General features: G+C 45.3%; 1 protein-coding gene across 2 annotated transcripts; it reads right to left on the bottom strand.

Annotated features, from left to right (window-relative positions):
- Positions 1 to 249: 249 nt before the first annotated feature.
- On the bottom strand, positions 250 to 26,057 carry LOC144133154 (tubulin-specific chaperone E-like). 2 transcript variants are annotated; one of them, XR_013315001.1, is made up of 15 exons: positions 25,730 to 26,032; positions 24,255 to 24,374; positions 21,723 to 21,807; positions 20,175 to 20,381; positions 18,400 to 18,588; positions 16,811 to 16,913; positions 16,207 to 16,382; positions 14,046 to 14,175; positions 13,196 to 13,345; positions 11,750 to 11,897; positions 10,415 to 10,477; positions 9,675 to 9,734; positions 7,247 to 7,338; positions 3,611 to 4,503; positions 250 to 3,494 (listed from the first exon to the last, which is right to left on the bottom strand). XR_013315001.1 is itself a non-coding variant. In XM_077666031.1 (14 exons), exons 2-14 carry the CDS (start codon positions 24,352 to 24,354, stop codon positions 4,414 to 4,416), a joined length of 1,593 nt encoding a protein of 530 aa, XP_077522157.1. In that variant the 5' UTR covers positions 24,355 to 24,374; positions 25,730 to 26,057; the 3' UTR covers positions 250 to 4,413. The 2 variants fall into 2 exon arrangements, 1 of the variants encoding a protein (XP_077522157.1); XM_077666031.1 differs by having other exon boundaries at positions 250 to 4,503; positions 25,730 to 26,057.
- Between the last annotated feature and the right edge of the window lie 56 nt (positions 26,058 to 26,113).

The following is a 26,113-nucleotide window of genomic DNA, read 5'->3' as shown; positions in this document are numbered from 1 at the left end:
CAGATCTTGTGACGAAACTTGATCCAAAAACACTAAAACCTCAACTTCTGAGGCAGCATGCGCCATTCACAAAAGAAGAGGCGCCACTGTCGACAGCAACAGAGAATGTGCACCAGTATTCAGTGTCAATTATAAGCGCACCACAAGCAACACGCTCAGCCAAAATGTTCTTCCCTCTGCACTTTGGATAAAATTGTGACTTCAAAACAGTGTTGTGTCCCTGCAATGTAATGCAACACTTCACATATGTATGCTGCAATGAGCAGATCAAGCATTTATTTTTTATGGTTATGTGCGCGAGTCCTAAAATGGCTATATATGCTACAGAAATTCAGCACTCTCAACCCATGAACACACAGAGCAAAGACGCGTTTTACAGTTGCAAGCAGCAGCTTTAGCTTCGGCAGCAAACAGCAAATGTCGTAGTTCTTGTGCATTTCGCAAGAAGAGATATTGAGAAATGGAAGAGCACTGTGTTAAAGCAGCAACAATTGATTCCACATTCTTACATACACGTCCCAAAAGGGATGATGCAGCTGTGTTGTGCACATTTGAAGTATTCAAGGGCACTCTGCTCACAAAACAGAAAACAGCATACAGACATTTTGTTCACCCTCTGGCAGGAGCCGCACAAAACTTTGCCATCTGGCTCCTACTCCACGAGTTTTCGTAGATAGCTAATGATATACCAGGTATAGGAAGCCTAAATTTGACGAGAGAATAGGAATGAAGTGCTAGCACTAGCATGAAGTATGACAGCATTACCAGCTGCATAATGTCGCAAGCCACTATGCACACTTTTCAAACAGTTAGACAGCCATAAACTGTGCATCGGATCACGGCCTTTTAGAACCCCCTCGTATCATTGTGCGAGCAATCGGAATATAACTAACTCATAAAACCATCTTTTTTGCTGTTTTAACATCACCACACGAGCTCTTTAAAATATACCTGGCAATAATTCCTGCACTGCAAAAGAGAAGAATTTGCATATAGTCACACTGACCGAATGCTTGATTTCGCAGTGTCGCAAGCGCAGACTTTTCTGAATGCTCCAAAAAGAAAGTAACAGGGCAGATGTCGGGCAAGAGTTCTTTACAGAACTTGAAATGTGCGTTAGTTATTACACAGGTTACACATAAAATCAGATGTGTGTGTGCTGCCTGGCATAGTAACATATACTTGGACTGACACAGTCCTCGTTACAAAACACCAAGAGAGGTGTCTCTCGCACTGCATCCACACGAATGCAGTGTGCTACGCACAACCACAGAAACACACCTGAAGATGTGCTTACTGTAACCAGTGTCCACAGGCTGTTGCAATGCAATGTACAGCTGCAGCACTCGGAACTGATAGCAAACAGCTCTGCACCATCAGAACACCGGGTAAAAGTGACAGCAGTTATGCCTTAACCACCCATGTGGTGACAGAACTGCAATTTGCACACGAGTGCCCTTTTGGCAGCTTTACTGGTCACGAAACTTCCACGTCCCCCACCCCACCACCTCCAACGCCCAAGTTTTGCACATGCACAGAACCAGCCACTGCAAGATGGCGCTAGTGTCAGAGGGCAGCAAGTCGCAGTCCTGCCATGAAAGAATGCTTTCAAACGGCAAAAGATATTGCACACTGAGTTCATATGCTGACTCAAGAAGCAAACTTACGACAGCACTCCCAAACTAATAAAGTTTTACCTCTCCCCCCTTCCCATGTACTCTCTCTGTATATTCTTGGTAACCACGATTCTAGCCATTATGGTAATGCCTCCAAAAAGCCAACCGTTACTCCCTGGACCAAACACAGGGCAAACTAATCTGGCAACAAAAAATCTTTCCAGATCATACGATTCTAAGTGGTAGCCATGAAGCTTGTAATTACCACGAAACTGAATCTTACACACAGCATTCCTGCAACGCTTTCTAAGATCCTGGTTCCTTGGAAGCACAAGAATATTCTCTAAAACAGATTTCAATGCCCACTGAAGCAGCCAGTCATTAATTTTTTACTCTCTAGTACAAGCGTTCTTGCCAGTACCACGATGATGCTATGGCTATTGTGCAAGCACAACCTCTTCTCCATACTATTCCTCACCAAAGATTACAGTTTGGAGTGTTGCCAAGAAAGTGTTTAATTCATAAAGTAGGGCATAGAGCGGAATACAATAAGGCAATAAGCTTATCCATTCATTTTTAAAGCAGAAGACGCATAATTTCCACATAAGTTGCCTACCTAGTGCTTTCTGAGTGTGTTCTGCAGTACAATAGCTTGACGATCTCCGAGGCTATGGAAGTAATGAATAGTGCTCACCCTTTATTCTGACAGGAGGTGGTGCCCTCTAATCAATGTGGCACCATGGTGCAAAGTCACTCTAGGTGGCGCACCAAGCTCTTCCATAGCACTATGCAGAAGTTTCGTTACCAGTAATCAAAAGGTCATGCTTTAGCTGAAATTGATCCCCCCCCCCCCCCCCCCCCAATAAAAAGGACCGGACAGACACAAACAGGCACAAGGTATGTAAGCATTTGCCCACACGAACACTGAAAACTTGAGAGGAAAATGAGTTTCAAAGAAATGAGCAACAAAGCACATCTGTGGCACCTATGACCATTAACGTGTGTAATGCACGCTGATGCAATACCACTTGCTGTGTGGCTCAGCATTGTTTCTTTTTACAAAGCCTCCACACTGAAAAAGTGGCCCTCTGCAGCTTGCGGGCTGGAGTAGACACAGAGGCGATCAGCAAGTTAGTTGGGATACCTTGGCTGCTAAACTGTAGATCTCTTCTCCGTGCCTGACTACCGTTGCCTTTCACTTGGGGAGAATTCCACAAGCGGCAGCCAATCACAGTGGCACTACACGTGCCTCACTGCCTCATTGCAGTCATCCAACCAATCTTTTAGATGTCGAAAATTCAGGCATTTCAATCATTCGAACAGTTTCATAGAACCATCCGTAAGACCTTACCATTACTGGCTGCCTTCTGTTTTCATTCGGGCTAAATGATTACCAATATTTTTTCCCATGCACTTCCAAGACGAAAAAAAAACGGCCGTGGCTTAGCTTGGTTAAGCCCGGTGATTGCGAAGCCTCTGGCGTTTAGTCGCGTTCCAGCGTTCTGAACTAGTAGAAGGAGACTCACTGTCGGGCAAACTCATAATTTCTTCCTTTGCTTCTGCTGTTTCCACAGAGGAGATTGTCGCCGAGCTGCATACTGGGCACGCCGCTTAGAAAGTCGTTCTTCTCGTTCTTCTTCCGTCTCCGTAGCTCGCTGATGCTTCCTCTTTGCATTCTGCCGAGCTGCCTTGTTCGTAGGCACCATCGTAACATCTGGCTGTATGACTGCCTTGGCGAGAGGAGCGGAGCTGTTTTATACAGCTGGTGTGACGTCATTGACCGTAGCGCCCCTGGTGAGAGGAGCGGGAGTTAGGCCGCCGTTGGTGGCTACCGCCTCGCCTCGCGACGGCGTGAGATGGGGCCCCGTTTTTACACAGCTGGTGTGACGTCACACCGACCGTAGCGCCCCTGGTGAGAGGAGCGGGAGTTAGGCCGCCGTTGGTGGCTACAGCCTCGCCTCGCGACGGCGTGAGATGGGGCCCCGTTTTTACACAGCTGGTGTGACGTCACTCTAGGTCACGTGGTGTGACGTCATGCAGCGAGGTCACGCTAAAGGTCAATGGTGCCTATCACCGCCTCGCCACGGAACGGGCTGAAGTGCGACCTAAAGTAGTATTGCTTCGCAATAAAAATCAATCAGTGAGTATGAAATTTACTTACTGGCAGCTGCATGAAGTTGAACCGCTTATTGAGTAAAGATAACCCCTGACTTAATGTAGGCTATGTGCTGCCAGCTTAAATTCTTAAAGCTTTGTTTTGGTGGTACCTTCAATGCCTCCAAGCAAGCACTTTGGCAAAGCACTGGACATACTACAGTCTAATTTCAAGCAAGGCTACAAGCAGACAACACACAGCATTCAGTTGGAAGTTGAAAGATGGCACAGCAAACCTTCACAGAAGGTGACTGCACAAAGCAAGGCGCGAAAGAGCACACATTTTCCTAACATTCGTGAGGCTGCTAATGATAAAAAGAACACTGTTAACACATAAAAATTAATATTTTTTTGCTCTGCGATCAAAAAGCTGCTTGCGACGTGGCCACGGGTAACCCGTGATCCTTGTGGCTGCAACACCACAGCAAGTCAGCGCTGAACAGCAGCCATAACCAAGAAGGTGCCGACGTACCAGCGACGTACCAGGCATGCCGATTGGGAAGACGGCACTGAATCGCTGCACTGTGCCGAGTGCTGATGCACTCACTGACACCCGTCAGTCGCAGGTTTAAATCGCACAGCACGAGCACCGTGACGTTATCGCAGGCAGGAGCAGTCCAGCGCGAAGGTGAGTGCAACGTCGTTACCAACGCACATAGATGCGACTTCCGTCGGTGATGCCGTAAAAACCAAGGTTGCAGCGCTCCTTGTTGAGCACAGATTCCTTCCCTTCCTAAATGAGAGAAAAAATGAGAGAAAACAGAAGTTTAGAACTCATTTAAGGCAGAAAAATCGAGCTCTCCCAGAACGAGGCAACTGCTTCGCCAGGTGGCCCTTGAATGTACTTTGTTGAACTTATACTGTTGCAAGTTTGCCTAACAGCTACAGATGAGCTGCTGTGACATGTGAGCTAGATATGGCATTAAACAGTCTCAACGGTGCCACATTCCCCTCAGTCTGCTTTTACTGAATCGCACGCATTCAACATTGTGTGTTGAACACGTCTAAATTTCTACCTAGAGAAAGGCATTCCTAATCTACAAATTTACAATCTTACAACCAGCGAGGATCAACACCTCCAAAGGAAACTTAAAAATCTTAATACACTCTGACACTCAAGTAATTCTTTAGAAAGGTCTGGTATGTGGTGAAAGCAAAAATAATAATAAAAATCATTACGCCAGTCTTTTCAGCACTCCATATCGCCTCTTTACCATTTCTATCCCCTCCCCCCCCTCCTCTACCTGTCCTCTTCCTCACCTGCTATCATTTTTCGGGAACCCTTGGCTTCCACACTCCCTGCACCCCCCACCCCCACCCCCTCCTTTCCCTCTTTCTCCGCACCCTGCCCTCTAGTTTTTCCAGGTCAGCCCAACCAGTCATGCCATGCCGCCTGTCGCAGCTCCCCATGTGTAGGCACACGTTCGCTATCTCTCCACCCTACTAACTCCCCGCCGATTGCTTTCTCCCATGCTGGCATGTTTCTTTATCACAGTTTTGCAGGTCAACGCTTAAGGGGAGAAGAGGGTCTTAGAAAAAAATTTTTGTTAATGAAGTCACAATAATGAAATCTTCAGCGAAAATGTATTTTTGTGTGCTGATTCCAAATATGTCATTTAATTTTATCTACAACAAATCCTTGTGCACTCATGCAATATGTTATGTAACTCTGTGTGGAGAGCTTTCAAGAAGTTCTGCTGCAGGGAACTTGCTAGAATGCATGCCATTGGCTTGCCTTGACATCAAGCTATGCAATAAGGGTAAAATAATTATCCTACCTATCATAGAAGTCGAGTTACATGGTTTTGAACTTGCTACTTCACAAACGGGGAGAAAAATTTGTATTCCTTTTTTTAAAGTGACAACTTCAAAATCCTATAACTCAACTTCTATGACAGGTAGGATGACAATTTTACCTTTATTGCATAGCTTAATGTCAAGAGAAACCAATGGCATGCATTCTAGCAAGTTCCCTGCAGCAGAGTTTCTTGAAAGCTCTCCACAAAAAGTTACATAACATATTGCATAAGTGCACAAGGGTTTAATGTAGATAAAATTAAATGACATATTTGGAATCGGCACGTAAAAATACATGCTCCCTGAAGATCTCATAATTGTGACTTCATTAATAAAAAATATTTTTCTACGACCAGTTTCCCCCCTTAATCCTCTTTAGCAGTCATCCTGCCTGCACAAGATTCACGCTCCCCATCGCAACACGCTTCCCATTTTCACACCCTGCTCCCCCTCACCGGACTTCCTCCTCGGAGTGAAGGCCCTATTTAAACCCTGCCAATGATGGACGCCCTGCCCGGACAAAGACAAGTTCTCTTGTCCAAACGTTGCCAAGCTCCCCGAGGCTTGCCCCTCCGTTGTTCGCTTCGTGATTTAAAGAAACCCATCCACCTGCCCTCTTTCTAGCATGGACACGTAGAGCTGTAGAACACGAACCTTCAGGGCGGCAGCAGCTACAGCATGCACTATCCAGGCTCACAGAGGTTGCCCCTAAAATGTCGCTGAAAGCTACGCATATACATTTTTTACCGAAAAGTGGTGTGAAGTATGCTGCAGTCTTTGTGACCCTTCCTGGGTCCCTACAGACAATGGGGCGCCCGCTGTCACCGTCAGTTTTCTTGCAGCTTTGCCACATGCTTATGAATGACGTAGCAAGCAGCCCCTTGCTTCCCAGAGCCAAAACCAGCTCCGAGAAGTTTTAGAAATTCTGATATATTACTCTGCGTGCACTGCTGCAAATGCTACCCAATACTATGGTCCCAGAGGGCCCACATACCACTGATGGAAAACAGCAACCTGAAGGTTTTTAATGAGGTAGCACTAAACGCCTCATTGCAGAAAAAGAACCAGCAGCAGCGGATCATCATCAAAATCACTGATCAGTCGAGGAGGTGTGACGTCGAAGAAATAGAACGAAAAAACTTCAAAAACTTTACAGCAGAGAGTGGGATTCGAACCAGTGGAGACAAACAGATTACCTTCGCTCGCCGCTGCATTAGACCACTACGCCATTGCCGCACCCTAAATGTCCCGCATGTTAAACTGCCAGCCTCTCATGCTGTGCTCTGGATGTCATCATCTACATCAACTTCCAATCACGCGCGAATCAGTCAAAAAACAAGAGAATGCGGGCCCTCGCATGTGTGAGCCCAAGTTTGAATGCATGGCCGGTTTGATAGCAACAAAGATAGGAGGCGCACGGAAGCACCATCTGATGAGCACGCATCAAACAACACGGAACAGCGAGGGATTTCAACCAAGAACTTTAATTATCACTGGTGTGAATGAACTCAGTAAAAAAAAAACTAATGCTATCTGTGCATGGATCTGTGCATTGGCGTTTTTGCAGTTTCGAAATGCAGTTGCCACAGCCAAGACTAAACCTGTGACCTTGCACTCATCAGCCAAACACCACAGGCACTCAGGCAGCCCGATGGGTGAGCGCTGACACCACCACTCACCTCATGAGATGCGAGGGAGAGGCAGAAGCGACTTCCCTTGCGTGGGAACAGCTGTGTCACCAGGGCCTTCAGTTTCTCCACAGACATGGACACTGGGTGGAGACAACACAGGGAAAAGAATGGAGAAGTCAGGGAGGCAGTAATCGAGGTCTCATGACATCAACTAGAGTGTGTCTATGCGGAACATCACTATGTGCAAATGCAGAAATACCAAGAGATTGAACAGCACAAACAGACAAGCACAATACTACAAGAAAATGGCAACAGACAAACAGACAAATACAAGTGCCATTTAATTGACACCACAGCAGTGGTGCTTTTTTTCTTTGCTAGTGTATATCTGCCTGCACTGTTAACTGTACCATTTTATGCAATGCCTAACTCAAGCCCTTGAGCAAATGCTGTTCACTGCATTGGGTTTTGACACAGAAGGCACGGCAACACTTCACTGCTCCAAGGGAATGAAAAAAGGAAATTATTGAGAAAAACACTCAGAACTATGATGGCTCAAATTGATGGGAAAAGTTCAAAGCTATAGCCGTCTAGCCTGTGGTAGAAGAAAACTGTACTCTAGGATGACCGCCTTATGGACATCACGATGTTCACAGCTGCATGTTCTGGACTGCTGCATTCCGGCATGCACACTATACCGTCGTGTATGTCACACCCTCATGGCAGTAAAAACAACTACGCCAAATCTACGCCTCACCAAAACCAATGACCTTTTTTTCATAGGATTTTAAAATGAGAAATGCAAGCGTAGCATAGCGGCTGAACATGGCAATCTTTTCTACGACAGCTCTAAAACGCCACAGGCAGCAGTGTCGTACGTGAAGAAGCCTCCACAAACAAAAAGCAGCAGCAATTCCGTATTATCCTCCAGCCAATTGCATACTACTATATCCACAAGACCACGGTACAGTAAAATGCCCATCCCAGAGACGTTTGCAAGAAAACCATATGGCTCAGAATGACCCTTTAGAAACTGCACCTTATCTGAGAGCCAGTAGCCAAAATACAAAGATAGAGAAAGGATCCACGACGTAATAAGCAAGTGAAGGTATTAATTCACCTAGCATAACTGACGGGCATGCATGTGCCATCCTCCACAAACAGTGGTAACATCTAAGCGTTTTTTCCCAGTGTCTGTAACAGCAACAGGTCGCTGAAGTTGCTTCTGACGAGAGTGACAGCCCCCTGCCTCAAATTAGAGCTGCTTCAAGAGCATTCATAATGCTTCACAGCAGCTGTCTGCTTTGAGTACGGAGTCATCTTCCAATCGTGCACTGGCAAGAGGCACATCTCTGGTACGAACACATTAGCTTCTCTGCATGGCAATCATAAAAGCGGACAGTTTTAACTTGAGACACACAACCCATAAGTTTTCCAGCTGCGAGTGAACTACAGCAAAACTTCACTGATATGTTTTGCTAGGGTACACATGAACCCCCCGCCATGTAGAACTGTCCATGCGTAACTATCACGCAATGCTATGCATGCGCTGTTCGGGAGGTTCGCGAGGGAAGGTCACTAACGCTGCCTCCGCTGCCGCCTTTCAAAGCCTCACGAAGACACTGCTGCAGGCAGCTTGAGAGTTGTCCCCTTTGCCCACGATAAGCCATTTCTCCCGAGGCTTGCTCGACTTTTCGACGGGGGGCCAAGCACAAGCTCGAATCAGACTTCTGCCAGCAGGAGCACCGCACTCGCCGAGTCACCCGGCCATCGCACGCAATTGACTGCCGAGGGCCATGAGTGCAGGCCACACTAGGTGATCTGAATGCCCCTCTCCCCTTTCATGTGCACTCCCCTTTCCTTGCGGTGTTTCACCCCATATAGGTCAGGAATGTTCCACTGCTATCTACGGTGGTTGCTTGATCGTTGCCTTGTAACCTGCTGGACGGCAATGAATGCTCCTTCGAGTAGAACACTCGCGTTTGTACCCTCTAGCCTGAACTCGCCATGGCGGCAACTCATCACACCATGGATTGAGGTCACAGCTCTGAATGTTATGGTAGGCACACAGGCAGCAGAAAGTGACTACAACATCTAGCCCTTTGAGTGTTATTACAGGACTAACCCCCCATAAGCATAACAATACAAAAAAATATGTTTCGGGAAACAATATATGCACACACAATGAAAAAACAAAAGGAAGGAAAAAATAAAACAATCACTGTAAAATCGATGATTAATTGGCAGATTCTGAGGCTAACAGACTTTCAGGCCTTATGTGGTTACATAAGACCTACAAGACTGTTAGCCGTGCCACGTGTGTCTCACGTGTGTCTCACAACGTGTGTCTCAACCTATACCTCAAACCAGCAGACAGACAGCTAAACTACATGAGATGGCAACCTGACCAGCTGATCTGTAACCAGCATCACTTGCAATTGCACTGACAAGTGTGCGGGCTGCCCAAGGTACGTACATGGCACGCGCTTCTTAATGGGGCCCCGGTCTGGTTCCTGGGGTGCGTGGATTTCAACAGCTGCGGGTGGGACGGCTCGTCAAGGAGCACCACAGTCACAGTGAACTCTTCAAACGTACACAGACTCAATGATTGGGCGACTGGAGAATGATGCTTGGAGGTCCTTGAAATGCTCACTTCAAAGCACACGCCAATGTCATAGCCTAACAAATCCAACAGCTTGCTGGCTCCCATTGGAGGCATTTAGAATCGCACAAGGCATATAAGAAAAAAACAAATTGTGCACTTCATGTACACTTTTGTATCAGGTTGCAAAAAGCTATGCCTCCATGTTTCTCCGTGTTCCCCACCATTCTCAGAAAATTTTTTTTTTAGGGATGTCCAACACCTGGGCTTCAAAAACAAAAAGAAACTTCACAATCGCTCGGGTGTTTACTTGACAAATCATAGTGCTCTGACGTTACAACTTCCTATTATTGTGGCACTTCGTACACAATTTTCTACACGCTGGCAGAAAATTAAGGGTCGGTGCTTTGCATTCCAAGCTTAATTGGCTTACTTAAAGCATGCATTGACTATTTGGATGGAAAAACGTTAGTTTTTAATCAAGGTACCGAAGCCCACCAAGAGGGTTAAGAGTGGCTGAAAAGGTAGATGTCGACACGCTGTTTGTTTTATAGAGATAACAGCTCTGTACGACACAAGAGCCATCATGCAATGAAACCAGAAACAAAGGATACTGATGACTGCCTTGTTTAACACTGGCACCTTGCCATCTGGAACAGTTTCTGGAGCTCCGTAAGCTGGAAGACGGGCAAGAGGACAAATATACAGTGAACCAGAGCTCAGACAAACGCGTAAACTGCCCACACTCGAGAATAACAGCAATTTCAAAATTTTTAATTCAATAAAAACCCAACAAGTTACAAATACTATACTCCGTTTTATGATTAACACACAACACCAACAAAGCCAGTGCACTTATTTCCACTGGTTTACATTCATGTTTAGAGAATTGTTTCTCGCTTAATTCAAAGCCCAAAACCATGCTGCATTAACCAAACAAGTCCCACAAAGCAAGTACCTAGTGCTGTGAAATTTGTTCACTATATAGCACATTATTTTGCACCTCTTTTTTGTGTATATTCTGTCAGGTTTTCATCCCTGAATCCCAGCAATACCAATGCCTGGCAGATACAAAATGACACAAGTAACATTTTTACGAGCACACAAACCACTGCCAGCCTGCGGCGGAAAGATGAGGGCAGAAAGTTTTAAATAGAAGCCCGCCACGCATTGATGCATGCGGCCTTTCACGCAGCGGCGGGCACAGGCTCACATCGATGCCCCAAGGCAGCTGAGAAGTTGGCTTTTCCTCGCACCCTGCTAGACTAATGGGTGAGCTCACTGTGGGTACCTCGAAGAACACGCACACACACAAAAAAAAATTCCGCTGTATATTCGTGCAAATTGGTTCCAAATATAACTTCAGGTGCATTCTGAAGCAGGTGATACAAGAAAAAAAAACGCATTATATTTGCGCAGATACCGTAATAATGCTTTCGAGAGGCGCCACTAAAGGGGCACATCACACAGACATCCAATAGACATCCCATAGATGGCGGAGTAAGCTTGTCAAAACACCCAACAGACCTTCATTTGTTACCACCACATTTTACATTTTAAAAGAATTCAGACAATTAAAATAATTAAGTTCCCATCATTCTATTGGATGTCCGCAAAAACAATATTATCAATAAATCTCCAAGAGTGCGGTTGCTAACACACAATTCCAAAAAAAAATGATAAAACCCCGCGGTTTTTTCGCAGAATTGCAGGAAATTGGGGACCTTATGCACGTCGCACGATCTTAAGCATCAACCTCCATCCCTACTTCACCAAAGGGGTCATTTTAGTGGGCACTAAATTTAATTTAGCCACTTGCGGCCGACTGCACCAAGTTAGCAAGAAAGGCAGGCCTCAGAAGCCAACCGCCACATTCCGCTATGAAACAAATTTGAAAATAGTGATGAGGACGGGGGGTGGGGAAGCAATGATGAAGCAGAGGAACCCACTCTTCAGGAGGCTGAGGAACCTGGGATGTTCGCGAAGGATCTCTGGACTGGGCGTCCCTCCCTCTGCAGTTCCGCCACACTGGACCCACAGTGGAAAGAACCGGTTCACATAGTAGATGCCTGCCTCACGCCGCTCGTCTCTCGTCACCTGGGAGACACCAAATGAACTTGAAACAGAAATCCACAAGTACTTACAATCTACAAAAAGAAGTTGTTTGTCTGTCTCTCCTCTCTATACTAGAAAGGAGTGCATGCAATGCTATGAGGGTATGGCCCGACATAGGTCAGCTTTTGAGCTGCGCACTTGCTTTGAACCAAATTGAGAGCAGTTATCACAAGCAGCACGGAGAAGTATTCAGTGTGCGGTTCGCACCACGCGCATCATACCCTTTCTGAACTTTGTTCACAGAAGAAACTTGTTTGGAGTGATTCTTTAGTGGGAAATTTATCGCTCAACGAGAACGCTCACACTAGCCAGCTTCCAATATGCTAGCGGTGGCCAAACGGTGATCAAGAAGCCACAAAGACAAATAAACTGTCCTTTCAACCGGGGGTATTTCAAGCCCCGCCCGCCAAACAGCTGAGCAAGACAACACCATCTTATGACTTGTGCATTAATCATCAAAGCAACATTGTTGAAAACATAACCATAAAAAGCGTCTCAGAGTGGAAGTGCCTTGGTGTTTATTTTATGCAGACTCTTAAAATGGAACACACACATCCAGCAGTCAATATCTAAGGCAAGTAAAATGTTGTTCTTTATTCGGAGAAATTTCAAATCAGCATCAAAAGATGTTAAAGAAACACTTTATTTCTTGCACGTGAGATCTATTCTCGATCACGCTTCCACTATTTGGAACCCATATAAGGCATACTTGATTGAAGCAATAGAAAAACTCCAAAATCAGGCTGCACGCTTTGTATCCAATAATTATAACCCCTTCCAAAGTATCACTGAGATAAAATCATTGCTGGGCTGGGAACCGTTAAACATCGGAAGAAGAAATTTACGACTTAAATTCTTCCACCGCATCTTCTATAATCAAACAGGAATTGACAGCCGTAGCTACCTTTTGGAGCCAACTTACGTCTCGACGCGGCACGACCACTCCAAGAAGGTGCACGAATACAATTCCAATACAAACAGTTTTTCTAAATCCTTCTTTCCACAAACTGTGAAAGACTGGAACTTGTTGCCGGAAGAGTGTGTTTCAGTGTTTGATAATCGCGATTCTTATTGTCGTCTGTATTCCTGAGAATCTACTCCTGTCTTGCTATTGTTCAAGCTTTCTGTTACCTTTAATAATGTTCACTGATTGTTTTGTTTTACTTTGATGTTAACTTCGCTTAATGTTCTTGTTGCTTTTTCTGCGATAATGCTTTCGAGGCGACGCAGGTATTCTGTAAATAAATAAATAAATAAGAGTGCTTGCTTTGCGCACTCACCGCCATCCGGTCGAGCAGCTGCAGTCGCCCCAGGAGCGAGATGACGAGGCAGCGCGTGACGTGCCGCCGCTCGCGGACAGTCACTGGGTTGCCCTTCACCACCAGGTCCTCCAGCCGGGCAAGCTTGTTTAGCTCTGCTATGCTCACCCACTGCAAGGTGGGAGAAGGCACAGCCCCACTGAGAATGACCCCACATCTTCTCCTTTCTCTTAACTTTTATTCCCTCAATAAGCCGATACATCAATCTGCCAAATAAGACATGTTTCACTCAACACAGTTATGTTACTCAAAAATTTGCACCCAAGTTATTACTCGCAGATAACAAAATAACAATTACTACTACCCAACCCTATGCCCTTAATTTATAAGTATCATAAATCATGCTGATAACGAGTAAAATAGAATGTGTGTGTAGTACACCAGTTTTTCTTTTTTTCTCGCTGTGCGTAAAAGGCAAGTTATTTTTATTCAAGCTACCTCTAATCATGTTCGAAAGTATATATGGTTCAATTTGCAACCAAGTTTTATTATTCGCATTCACGCTGCAATAAAAATTTGATAATTCGCACACTCGTAACTTGGTTTCATCTTTCCAAACTTATAAAAGCTCTGTTTTCAGTGAATGTAGCCATTCTATCATTACAATGCGGTAACCAATCGATACAAGTCAACTTCAATTTGTCCTCGGAGTCCCCAAGTTCTCCCCGAGATCTGCACCATGTCACACCAAAGCATTTTATGGATGATATGAAAGAGCTCGTTTGGGGCAGGTGGCTCATAGAAAACAGCTCCTGAAAGCAGTGTGTGCCACACAAAACAGCACACAAGAACAAATGCCACGCCCACTCACCTCTTTGAGCCGGTTGTTGTGGAGGTTTAGGACAACCAGGTTGGCAAACAACGGCGTCTTCTGGCCCGGAGGTGTTTCCGGGAACGAAATACTCGTCAGATCACAGTCTGCCAGCGTCAGGCTTTTTAACCTAAAAGAAAAAAAAGGAGTAAAAATTGACTAAAAATTACTAAATTAAATTAATTAAAAATTAACTAGATCAAGGCTTAGTCAAAACATTTGGCAAAAGCTGCAGTTTCCCTCCATTTCTCCCCTTTGTTCTTCTCTCCCTTGCCTTGGCTTGGCTTTTGAATTGGCTTGCCGATTTCTACAACAGGTTTCAGTTACATGGCCTTCTTCCCCTACCCCTTTCTTTCCTTCTCTGTCTTGGCTTGGCTTCTGTCTTCTTCGTTTTCATCGCCTCTTCTCTTCTCTTGACTTGGTTCTTGCGTTGGCATGTGGATTTCTCTAACTTCAAAAAGATTCTCTTTTCTTCTCTCTTGGCTTGGCTTCTGTCTTCTTTGCTTTCACCTCTCCTCTCTCTTGGCTTAGCTCTTGGTTTGGCTTGCCTTGGCTTGAGGAATTCGTACTACAACGGGCTTCAGTTAAATGACCACTCGGGGTGGGGCCCCACTAGCCGCTCTTGCCGTAAAAGAAACAACACATGCATACACGCATCGGAAGCCCTCTTCACATAACACACAACATGATGTAAAAATAACCAGCGAACCAGCTCAACCACAGGTTCAGTGAAATGAAAGGCTGGGTTCCAGTTCTCCGCTTGTTTGATGGTGCAATGATTCAGTGACTGTGCAGCACACACAATGCACATGCCAATCAATCACTATTCCAAGCTTGGAGAAACTGACAGGCAGGGCAGATTCACCAGGCAGTAAATTCTTAATGAAGCATCCAGCAAGTTTCATATGGCAAATTCCACGAAACCAAGCAAACAGGATGCAGTAGTGATATCAGAACTGACACAGCCTAATTTTCTTTCATAGCACCAGATGGTGCCACACTACTACTACTACTGAGTGCAAGCAAGTTTTCAGTTACTCATATTGGAGCTGCCACAGTGTGTCAGTTGTTACGATGCTCGACTGCTGGCCTGAAAGACGCGGGTTCGATCCCGGCCGCGGCGGTCCCATTTCAATGGAGGCGAAATGCTAGAGGCCTGTGTACTGTGTAATGTCAGAGCATGTTAAAGAACCCCAGGTGGTCGAAATTTTCCAGAGCCCTGCACTACAGCATCCCTCATAACCAGAGTCGCTTTGGGACATTCATTCCCATAAACCAAACCAGTTACTCATATCGCTGTACTCAGAGCTGATTAATGAGAAAACGTCACTCACAAGTGAGTACTCAGATCAAGGCAGAGCAAGGTGCCCGTGCAAACATGAAACCAAGCGTAAACTGAAAATAACCAGTCACAAAATACAAGGGACAAGAGAACGTTCACACCACAACGACTGGTTTTTCCAGTCGTTGTGGTGTGAACACTCCTTTTTTTTTTTCCTTGTCCTTTGTGACTGATTATTTTCAATTTACAATGTGCCAACTGGCCTGCATTTCAATCCTTCTGCAAACCAAGCATATAACAGGAAGAAATTCAGTAAAAAGGTCCAATAAAACTTCTGCATGATGGTAAGGAGCAGCCAAAAAGCTCTTTTGGAAACCCAAAATGAAGTAGTTTATTTCTTGACGCTTGGGCAATGTGTTTAAGAACTAAGTGTCATAGTCAAAAATTCACGATATATGCAATATTTGTTCCTGCTTCACCTAAAACTAGGGACACAATGGAGCGTACTCAGTTACAGAGACAAAGCACTCCATACTAAATAGACGAGGGAGCATTGGAGACCTAGAAGCTTTGGGCCTTCAAAAATCCCACAAGGTGCAGTTAATAAACAGAAAGTAGGGAAAAGGGGGCAAGAGAATTGGTGAAGAGGAAGTTAAATCGGTAGTGCCTGAGCTAAATCGGTAGTGTCTGCACTTATGCTCAACGGGAAGGTCGCAAGTGTCACCGATGCATTAATGTGCACAGCTTTTAACATTATTATCTATCACGGCATTCTCTGCGCACATCAACTCTTGGTCCGGAGCCCGCCTAATGTTTTCTTACCATAACCTTGTTCATCGGCAGAAATTCACCATTCATTCATGCGCGCAAGTCGCTCACCGTGGCAAATGGCCCAGGTTGCAGACAGTCTCCCACAAGGAGATGGGGTTGTCCTGAAGTGAGAGGTGCTCCAGGTGCTGGAACAAAGTGTCCGGTGGTGGTGACAAGACGCTGATATCATTGAGAGACAGGACAAGGTCCTGAACCCAGGGCCACATCTCTGCACATCGCAGCGCCTAGAGAGATGCAGGAAGTAGCAGTCACAAGGATTGCACAAAACCAAAATTAAGCAGTCAGAAAATTGACGGAGACGGAACCATCAGTTTTCGACGCGCCTGCCACTGCACACAAGTCCAAGGTGTGCGGACTTGAGTAGGGCTATTTTGACCATCTCTTGCTGTTCTGGTCACACCTGGACGTAGCCCCCTTCAGCAACCTGTTCAAATCGACTGGTGCAAGGCCCATAGCATCCGAATTAGCGGGCGTCTGGCCCCATAGACTTCTATGGGTGTTGTCAAGGGCTGTGCCAGCAGTTCGAATTATATGAATTTTTCAAATTAACTAGGTCAAATTAACGACCCTTTACTGTATCAGCCTGCCTCGCCTTGCAAGTGTCGCCTCAAGGAAGCTTCAGTGCATGGGAAAAAAAGCAGCTGCCACTCACCTCATCCCAGCTGTAGCCGACGTCCCTGAGAACCATGAGTCGAATGGACCTGAAACACTCGCGGAGTTCTGCAGGTTCCTTTGGTATCTCCAGAATGTTCTTACTAAAACAGAGGGAAAAAATACAAGAAAAGTGCCCCGGTTTTGCTTCTACAGAAGTTTCACGAGACCACACCAACAGCTTATTGGGTTATGTAGGGCCCACACACAGCAAGCTAGCATCCAAAAGAGGTGCACCACTATCTTGCCAGTAACGGCAACCTGATAAAATGTTATTACTCATTACAAAATTACACCTTACAGGCTTACTAGGGCATCAGGTTAGAGTGTCATATAGCTATATGAAACATGAAATGGGAGACTAGCAACCCACATGCTCAGAAAAAAATATTTCGAGGTAGACAAGGTACACCCCCCATGCAATGACAGAAAAGAACACAGGTTTTCGCAGAATCACAGACAATAGGTAAAACAGAACAAAAAAAATTATGGTCAATTTGCGTACTTAGGCCAAATGCAAATTACGTGCGCCAGCAGTTCGGTTTCCACTTCGGCCTTGGTGTTCAGAGCCAGTGTTCATGAATGGCTGTTGTTAAAATAGCGACAATGGGTTAACGTCCGTACATGCGGAATTATTTCGTCATTCTCTACATTCACAAAGCCCTGGGAGTTTTCCTACCACTGCTGGCACAGTGGTCCGGCGGTCAAGCAATGCGCCACTGCCCTTCTATGGCAGGTGCTGCCATTGGTGGGACTGGCAATCCAGGCTGCTCTTCCAGAGCGGCCAATCATGATTAATTGACCTGCCCTGGCTCGGTGGGCAGGTGAGCAGCCTGCCCACCAAACAAGCTTCAGACAGACAGACAAACACACAACGGCTAAATGCGGGGAATGGACACTAAGTGCTAGCGCACTAAAAAAAAAAAGAAAAAGAGCAGTGCTGTCCTATTAACAATGCGATACCAACTAGCCCTGCAATGCACACTTCCGGGCAGGCCTTATGTTGTCCACCCTGCACATTAAAAACAATGCCCAAATCCGATTCCTCCTCGCGATCCCGACCGAGATAACAACCACTCATGTCTGTTTTCTAATTCACGCTGCTCTCTTTCAGCATCTTAACATACTGCACCTATTTCCGTCCAACTACTGAGTGCACTGTACCCACTGTTCAGAGCTCTACTACATCACATTTTGAACAGAGCTGTCAGATACAACTTAAGGCTGCAATGACGCTCCGCCCAAATTTTGGACCACCACACAAAATTCCTCCACAACAAAGAAGTAGTCCGTCATCAGAACTTCTCTTGTTATCTAAACAAGAAGCTAACCTCAAGAAAACAATTACAAGATCTAGAATTATGATGCTCGCTTGTTTAATATGGTAAACATTAAAAAGCTGATTTCGTTTACTGTTGTGGTTCACCAGCGGAGCAACACAGGGCACCATGGACCGTGGCCCAATGTTACTACTACGGGAGACGTCCCTTGTAAAAAATCGTTTTGGCCAGCCCAACCCGAGGTAACCCCCCAACTTTCAGTTTTGAAGCCGACAGCTGACAATGACCCAAGTCCCCATGCCCTGCACACCTGAGGTGCAGCGCTGACAGGTGGGGCACCTGGCGGGCGACCTGCGCCACCTGCTCCCACGAGGACAGGAGGGTGTGGATGAGGCTCAGGCACTGCAGCTTGGGCACCAGGGATGCCAGCTCCCCATCATTGCCGGGGCGATCGACAGGCATGTCATTGAGGGACACCTCACGGATGGTCTCCCCCCGGCTGCACGACACAAAATGTAGACAGGGGACAAGTGCTGTGTTTTCCAAACACTCTCTCTTCCAGCATTGGGAACAACATCAGTCTGTCTTTCAACTTCCTAATATGTTCAGTTGTTTGTCCATTCATCTTGTCGACGCTATATTCGGGGACAGCTTTGTGTGGCTAAGCTGTGGAAGCTACGAGGGCGAGGCGCAAGGCTTTCACGTTGAGCAAAGGTACCGCGCAAAATAATACAAACCCGGACGTGAAGGGCACAAGGACGGGCGCAGACTCGCGACTGGGTTAATTTAGAGGAACAACGCATACTTATACCTTCCACACCGCCATGTCAATCACTAAGCGCAAGCCAGAAATCTGCTTTCTGTCTGGTAAAGTCTTATCGAGGCATCACTCACGCAATCTTCTCTTTTGTTCCTTATAAAGAAAGCCTCGGCAAGTTCACGCGCCATCTGGTCATGGCTACGCCTCAAAATCCTCGTTTTCGGCAGCAAAGGCAGGCATGAGTTATCACGCGTAGCCAAAGGGCATGCGCTACAGTGTAAGGGCAGATTAGACCCTTTTCCGGTCTTAATTGTATCATTGTATAATTTGTATAATATTGTAAGGGACGATTTGAATAGAATGTTTCATGGGACGGAAGTCGGTAGACGTTTGTTTCATCAGTACTTTACGTTTCCGTGAGCATAATGACGTCAAAAGGTTGCCCTGTTTGATCAAACAACATCTTCTTTCTCCAATGATGCAGGCGCTTTTTCTTCTTCCACAGTGGCACGTATCACTATTTTTAATTGTATTAATGTATAATTGTATGTATTATTTTGCACAGTACCTTTGCTCAACGATGTACGACCGACTCGACCAATAAATGCACTCTTGCAAGGCTTTCACAAGTGCGCTCTTATCATGTGCTCACGAGAGAGAGAGATAGGAGTTTATGCTGGGGACGCACGCTCGTCGCTTCCACTGCATAGCCACAGAAAGCTGTCCCCGAGTAAAGGCCTACATCACACATCAACAACACACAAGAAGAGAAGATTAGAGGAGATGAGCAGATCATTAGGATAATATTGAAAGAAACCAACAGTCCTTGAAACCAAGAAAAGCATGCAAAAATATTCGTTTCTATCTTTTTTTTGTTAGAGAGCGTAACCGACTGAGCAGTCATTTTAGGTGGCAGACAATTTTACACAGAAGAAAAACCAACATGCCACCAGAGAGAACCAAACCCCAACCTCCATATGTTACTTGTGGTACAGCACCACATGAGGATAGGCGGGGTCATAGGTTTTTCAGTTGTAAGTTGTCCTTTCTGCCGCCCTGTCAAACTGTCTCCCATTTTAAATGAGTACTCAATTACTTTCCCTCTCTAATTAACAAAACAAACCATTACACGAATATTTCCTCGCGCTTTCCTGGGTTTTAAAGACTTCTAGTTTCTTTTGTACACATTCACCATAGATGCAATCCATCTCCTTTTTTTTTCTTTTTTTTTCTCAGTCTGGGATCTGGAATCGGGACAAAGAATGCAGGTCCCTATATTGCACCCCAATCAACAACATACTGCACCGAACTACTTCCAAACTCACCTCAGCATAGCAGTGATCTTTTCAGGGCCAACGAACTGAACCACCTGGTTCCTTGGGAACTCATAGACGAGCACGTCCTTGTCCTCATCCAGGCTAGGCCCCTGGAGTGCCGACAAGGTCGAGAAGTACTTCTCACGCACCGCATCAGCAACGCTCAGCGTCTGGTCAACCTTTTGGCGCCGAATGAAGGACCCTCCCGTCTCTGATCTGTGAACACACACCAAAAGGAAAAATTCAGGGAAATGCATTTACCACATAGGAATGAAGACCTTTACAACAAAAGTCCGATGACTAACTCGGGGCAAACTGAAAGACAATAGCTACCGCCCTAAAGTGGTACTTTCTTTAACTATCTACACCCAATAAACATACTGCCAGAGGTCTTCAATTAAACCAGCCAAAAAATTTCACTTCAAGACTCAGTTATCTTTCACGAATAGTTCTTTTGGAAGCTAGCAGGTGCACTTCCCACCACTTATGAACTCTGGAATTAATCACTGGCATCACTCAGAATATTAAGCAGCTTAGAGCAGTTAATTTCACTGACCGCAGGTGTCACATCAATTGGTTATAAATCTCCCATAACCCTCATGTTTTGGACTTATCAGTGCGCTGCCATTTAAATGACCACAGACACCTAATTTTAGTCGCATGTTTTCTTCTTCCAAATTATGTGTTGACATTACACTGCATGGATCTCCACGTGGCATTTCTCAATGACCACTAAACAATTTAGAACTGAACTTCTTGATGCTGTTTTGTTATTGGTTTCATTAGCCAAGCAATAACTGCGACGTGACGAGAGCACTTAGGTCACAAGAAGCATGAAAGAAAAACTGCAATATAACCGTCGATACATCGTTTGTCATTCCAACTTTTGAAGCATACTAGCCTAAGTGCTGCGGTTATACTGCAGTTTTATTTTTTGAGCGTCACATGACCTAAACACTCTCAATGTGCCATAACCATCGTTCGGCTGATGAAGCCAAAACCAAAACAGCATCAATAAGAACTTCAACTCTAAATTATATAGCGGCCTTAGAAGAATATTATGTGGTGAATCATGTATTATAATGCCTAATTCATCATTTGAAAAAGCAAACATACAACTCAAATTAGGTGTCTGTAGATTAAGAAGTGTCTGGGGACAGGGTGGCCGCAGCTGGCATAGGACAGGGTTAATTGGAGAGACGTGGAAGAGGCCTTTGCGCTGCAGTGGGCGTAGTCAGGCTAGTGATGATAATGGTATTTAATATGCGCATTTAGTAACAGTATGATTAACCCCCCTCCCCCCTCCAAAGTGGACTTGGTTAAGCAAGGCTCATCATAAGCCGGCTGTCATTTCTGGTACTCTTGTGTCCTGTTTAAGGCAAGTAAGGCTCATCTGAAGCTTTCTCTTTGTTTGCCAACAGATGGTAGCATGGGTACTAAATTACTGTTTTGGTACCATTTAAAGAAACAAAAATGTGTCCATTAGAGTGTTAATGAGCTCCGTATGAACCACAGCACTATTTCATGCCAGAAAGTTAAACACCAAAGTCAGCTCACCTCGTGTGAAAATACTGGACACCATTGTGGCAGCCGCTATGCTTCCCACGGTTTGGGTCTTCCCACTCGATGCCAAGCCAAGTACCTGCCACAACGACAACACACATTAAACACCTTCGTCACAACTACACTTTCCCATAGAAGCGAGCTGCCGTTATGCAAGCCATAAGAAATGCCCGCATGTTTTTTCTACCCCAAACCATGCTCTCAGCCAATTAATTATACATTAAGTTCGTCCACGGGACATTAGTGCAAATTCAGCGAGTACAACCTGTACAAGGACTGCAAGAACATAAAATGCCGTGTGAAATATTAATAAATTCTCTCTTTCACAGAGCAGTCTTTTATTTAAATAACCTCTTTCTTATCATTTGTCCTTGCCTTCGTATGTTCACTGAGATCTAGCACCATGCAAATGAAAATTGGAATTTGACTCAAGCATCATGCCTTATGTGAATGATGCAAATTTTATGACAGTCAAACAAGATCAGCACTCTCTCTGCCACATTTGTGCAATGTCAAAAGGCACTCATTTGTGCAAACCAGGGAAAAAGGTAGATTGCAAGTTCACATCTTACAGAATAAGGATAAATTAATTGCATTCACTCTGCAAGAAAGTGAACTGGATCAAACATAGAATCACGTTTTCACAAGAACACGTTATTTGCTACTATGTCCAGGTTTCCATGAGCAACAAATATGGAACTTCAAATGTTCCTTGTTCAGGGGCAGATTTATAGCAGGGGAGGTGCCCCATGTCCCCCAAGCGAGAAATTTTACATGAGAAGATTATGCTGAACCCTACCTTTTAAACGAAAAAAATCTCAAGAAATACACGGTTCAAATGGGCCAAACAGTGCACATCTTTTATCAATTACAAAGTACTTTGCTGAATATGTGCACTTATGCTCTAAAAATAAAAGTAGATGGAATGTAGAACTAGCTTGCATGTCAAATCTCTAGAAAGCTAAATTTCGGTTTAGATAGCAACATTAATATTATAAACTTTGAAAGATAGTCACTTTTTCTGTAGGGCTACAAATGAATCAACATTGCTTGAGCCTTTATGCCTGCTAAGGGTGAACACAGACCTCATGTATATAAATTATTTATCCATCTGCGTCAGCCCACCAGTTAGCATTAGACTTTTCGCAGATGATTATGACATATACACAATCATAAACAAAATTCAGGACCAAATCAAGCTTAATGAGTCATTAAAATCTATTCAGTCGTGGTGTTTAAAGTGGAGGATGAAATTTAATGCAGCCAAAACTAAATATATCACCTTTACCAATAAAGAAAATAATCTAAAATTTCCGTAATCACTAGACGGAACTGAAATAACAAAATGCAATCAAGTTAAGTATTTGGGTTTACGCAATAATCAGTAATAACCTCATCTGGCATCATCACAAAGAAACCATCTGTAACAAAGAAGGTAAACTATGCTTTCTACGGACAAAGTTACTTAATTCTCACCCTAAGATCCAACTTCATGCTTACAAAACACTTGTTAGCATTACTAACCTACAATTAAAATAGAGCCAGCCTTCAGATGCTGGCACAGCGCAGAACAATTTCCAGACTAAAATTCCTACATGAGCTTTATCATGGTCATTCCAAAATATCCCGATCAGTTTTTCTTCACGAACCATTCAGACATTCTGCCCGTACTAACCACAGTAAAACAGTACTACAACCAAAGAGTCATTAATTCATATAAATATTCCTAGTTCCCATGTGTAATCGTCCCTTGGCATAGTTTGCCTGACTGCTGTACTGTTGATGCTTTCTTGTTAATTGCCATTGATGTTGACCTGTTTCACTGTCTGTTTATTTTCACCTTAGCGTTATTCCACACATTCCAGTATATTCCTTCACTACTGTTTCCCAAGTGACCTTGATCTCTGTTTATTTTCGTTTGCATCATTGTAACCACTTGTGCTCGGTCCCGAAAAGGGCCTGCAGTATTTGTAAACAAAAATAAATAAAAAATAAAATCGAAATTCGTAATGGCTGTATTAGTTCCAAGGTACTGTTTAGTTTTTGAACTGTACAGTGAATGGTGTGCTCTGGTTCGCCCTTCAAGTTGGTTGCTTTGCATACATCATTTTTTACTTACACCAGCCAATTAAGAGCAAAGCTGCCCTATCTGTATACAAGTAAATGCGCATTAACAAGGTATTACTGACAGTTTTGGAAGGTACTGAGACCCACCAAGCAGAGCTTGCAGAATAATCAGATTTGTTATTGTCGTAAACGTTCACAAACACATCAGAAAATCACTTACACTTCTATACCTGCAGCTGCAAAGTTTATTGCAAGTTTATTGCAGTTACACTAACAAAGCCTACTTCTGCACAGGTCTGGAAAGGATATAGGTCTCAATGGACATTACATAAGAGCCTCAGCCCCCAAGGCCAGAGGTTGAAGACCGTCACCACAGCGTACTTTACTAGCCTTCCTGATGAGTTGTATATCATCTCCAAAAATGAACAGCCATCCAGGGTCCAGGCAGACAGTGCTTACCCTTGGTGTCCACCACGGGGCCGCAGTATCGCACCACGCCATAGTGACCGTCGCAAGAGACGCGTGTGCCCACCGCTACTTCTTCGAGCTGCTCGCCCATGATCCGAGTTTAGCGCGCATCTGAAATAAACATCCGCGTGCGAAATGGGTCACGCCTCGACTTGGTTCGCTTTGTTTTCTCAGAGTTCGCCTCTCTTCCGACCGCGAAAGTTTCCACCGCCTCGCACCGTTTCCACTCGCACAGAGGTTGGAGCTCGGAAAACCGCGCCCTGACATGCTCGGTTTTGCGCCCCTGTTCATACGATTTTAAACGGCGCGTAACTAATCCACTATACCTGACCCTAGAATGCTTTTACCTTTACACCTGGTCTATCACAAGATCGCTAATACGGCCACTCACGTTATATTTTCCACACTTTGCGACAACTACCATTAGAACACGCTCTATCTGCTACCATGCATGGCCTTACCAGCAGACGTCAGTTTTTGTTACGGAAATTAATACTCGCAACGCACAAGTGCATCCGGATATTGTTTTTTTTAACGATCTAAGTAAAACAGCGCAGTTGCGCGGTGCTCAGACGTTCTGTACGGCGCTCCACAACGTCCCGACTGAGGGACTGAACTGCGACGAGTGTTGTCAAACTGCACACATGATCGAAATTTCACAAGCCCGAAATCTCCCTGTCAGGTCCATCACCCCCTTTTTATAAACGCGCAATATTGAAATGCAAAGCCGTCCTGGCGCAGGCAGGTACCGGGAACTGGCGACGAGATGCAGTGAATCATGACTCAACTTCCTAGCCAGCACGACGCTCAAAGCGAACCTGAAAGTTTGCGAACTTTCACAGTGATAAGCGCCTATCGAGCTATTTTATGCGCGTGCATTGCGATTTTAACGCAAAGAAACAATTCCGGATCAAATGAATGGCGTACACATTTATCCTACAAGCCGAATGACTTCCCGGCGATCCAAATAAAGACAGCTCCGTTAAGGTTCCCACGCTGCCGCGACAACGTGGGTGGGATGTCGTGTCGATAAACTGACCAGGTGGGTTCAATAGCATTTCTGACACGGCGTGCGGTTAGCACAGGCGATACGACTCCTTGCCTGAACACGCACATTTTGTTTCGATCTAGCACCCCGATCGCTGCAGGGTCTTGGCTCCCTGTAGGGAGAGACACAGCGAAAAGCACGTGAGGCAGACACCAGCGAAAGCAAACGCAAGACACGCCGACGGTCGGGCAACCTACATTTTCCCGCGGAAACCGTCCAAAATATCGCAGCCGTCTGGGTTACCGGAGCGCCGTGTCAAGACATCGCCCGGAACAAGTGTTCCGAAAGGAGACCGAAAGAGTCGCGGAGAAGCTTTGTTAACGCTTGTAAACACGCGACGGATGCGCGGATATAAAGGCGCTTTGTTACGAAAGACACAATGAGCTAACGCATCATCGCACGCCACAGAGGTACGCACAAGGTGTTATCCTCGGTTGGGTGAAGGTCGCCGTTCCCTGCTTGGGCGAGACGCACAGCTTCGGCCTCTTGGAGTCTCAAAACGTTCGTACCTACTCCGAGCACCGCGAGGTTTTGGCTCTAGGCAGAGCCAGTTTCAGGAAGGCGCTGTGGTTCGTGGCGACGCATCTCCGACGCGTGCTCCCTGCTGAATGGGACCGCGACCGCAGGGCGAAACTAAGCGCCGTGCCGAAGAACAAAGAGCGTGTTTACAAAGCATACAGCGAAGAAAGGACTCAACAGCTGAGCTAAAACTGACGGAAGTGGTCGCCGTCCTTGGTGCGACGACCGCGACCTCTGTAAACTCCGCTCGGCAACGCCACCTTAGGGCGCTAGCGATTGTACA

Source organism: Amblyomma americanum, chromosome 5 (assembly GCF_052857255.1).
Source record: "Amblyomma americanum isolate KBUSLIRL-KWMA chromosome 5, ASM5285725v1, whole genome shotgun sequence".
In the NCBI taxonomy this organism is placed as follows: domain Eukaryota; kingdom Metazoa; phylum Arthropoda; class Arachnida; order Ixodida; family Ixodidae; genus Amblyomma; species Amblyomma americanum.
This window is presented reverse-complemented; position numbering and strand designations above follow the sequence as displayed.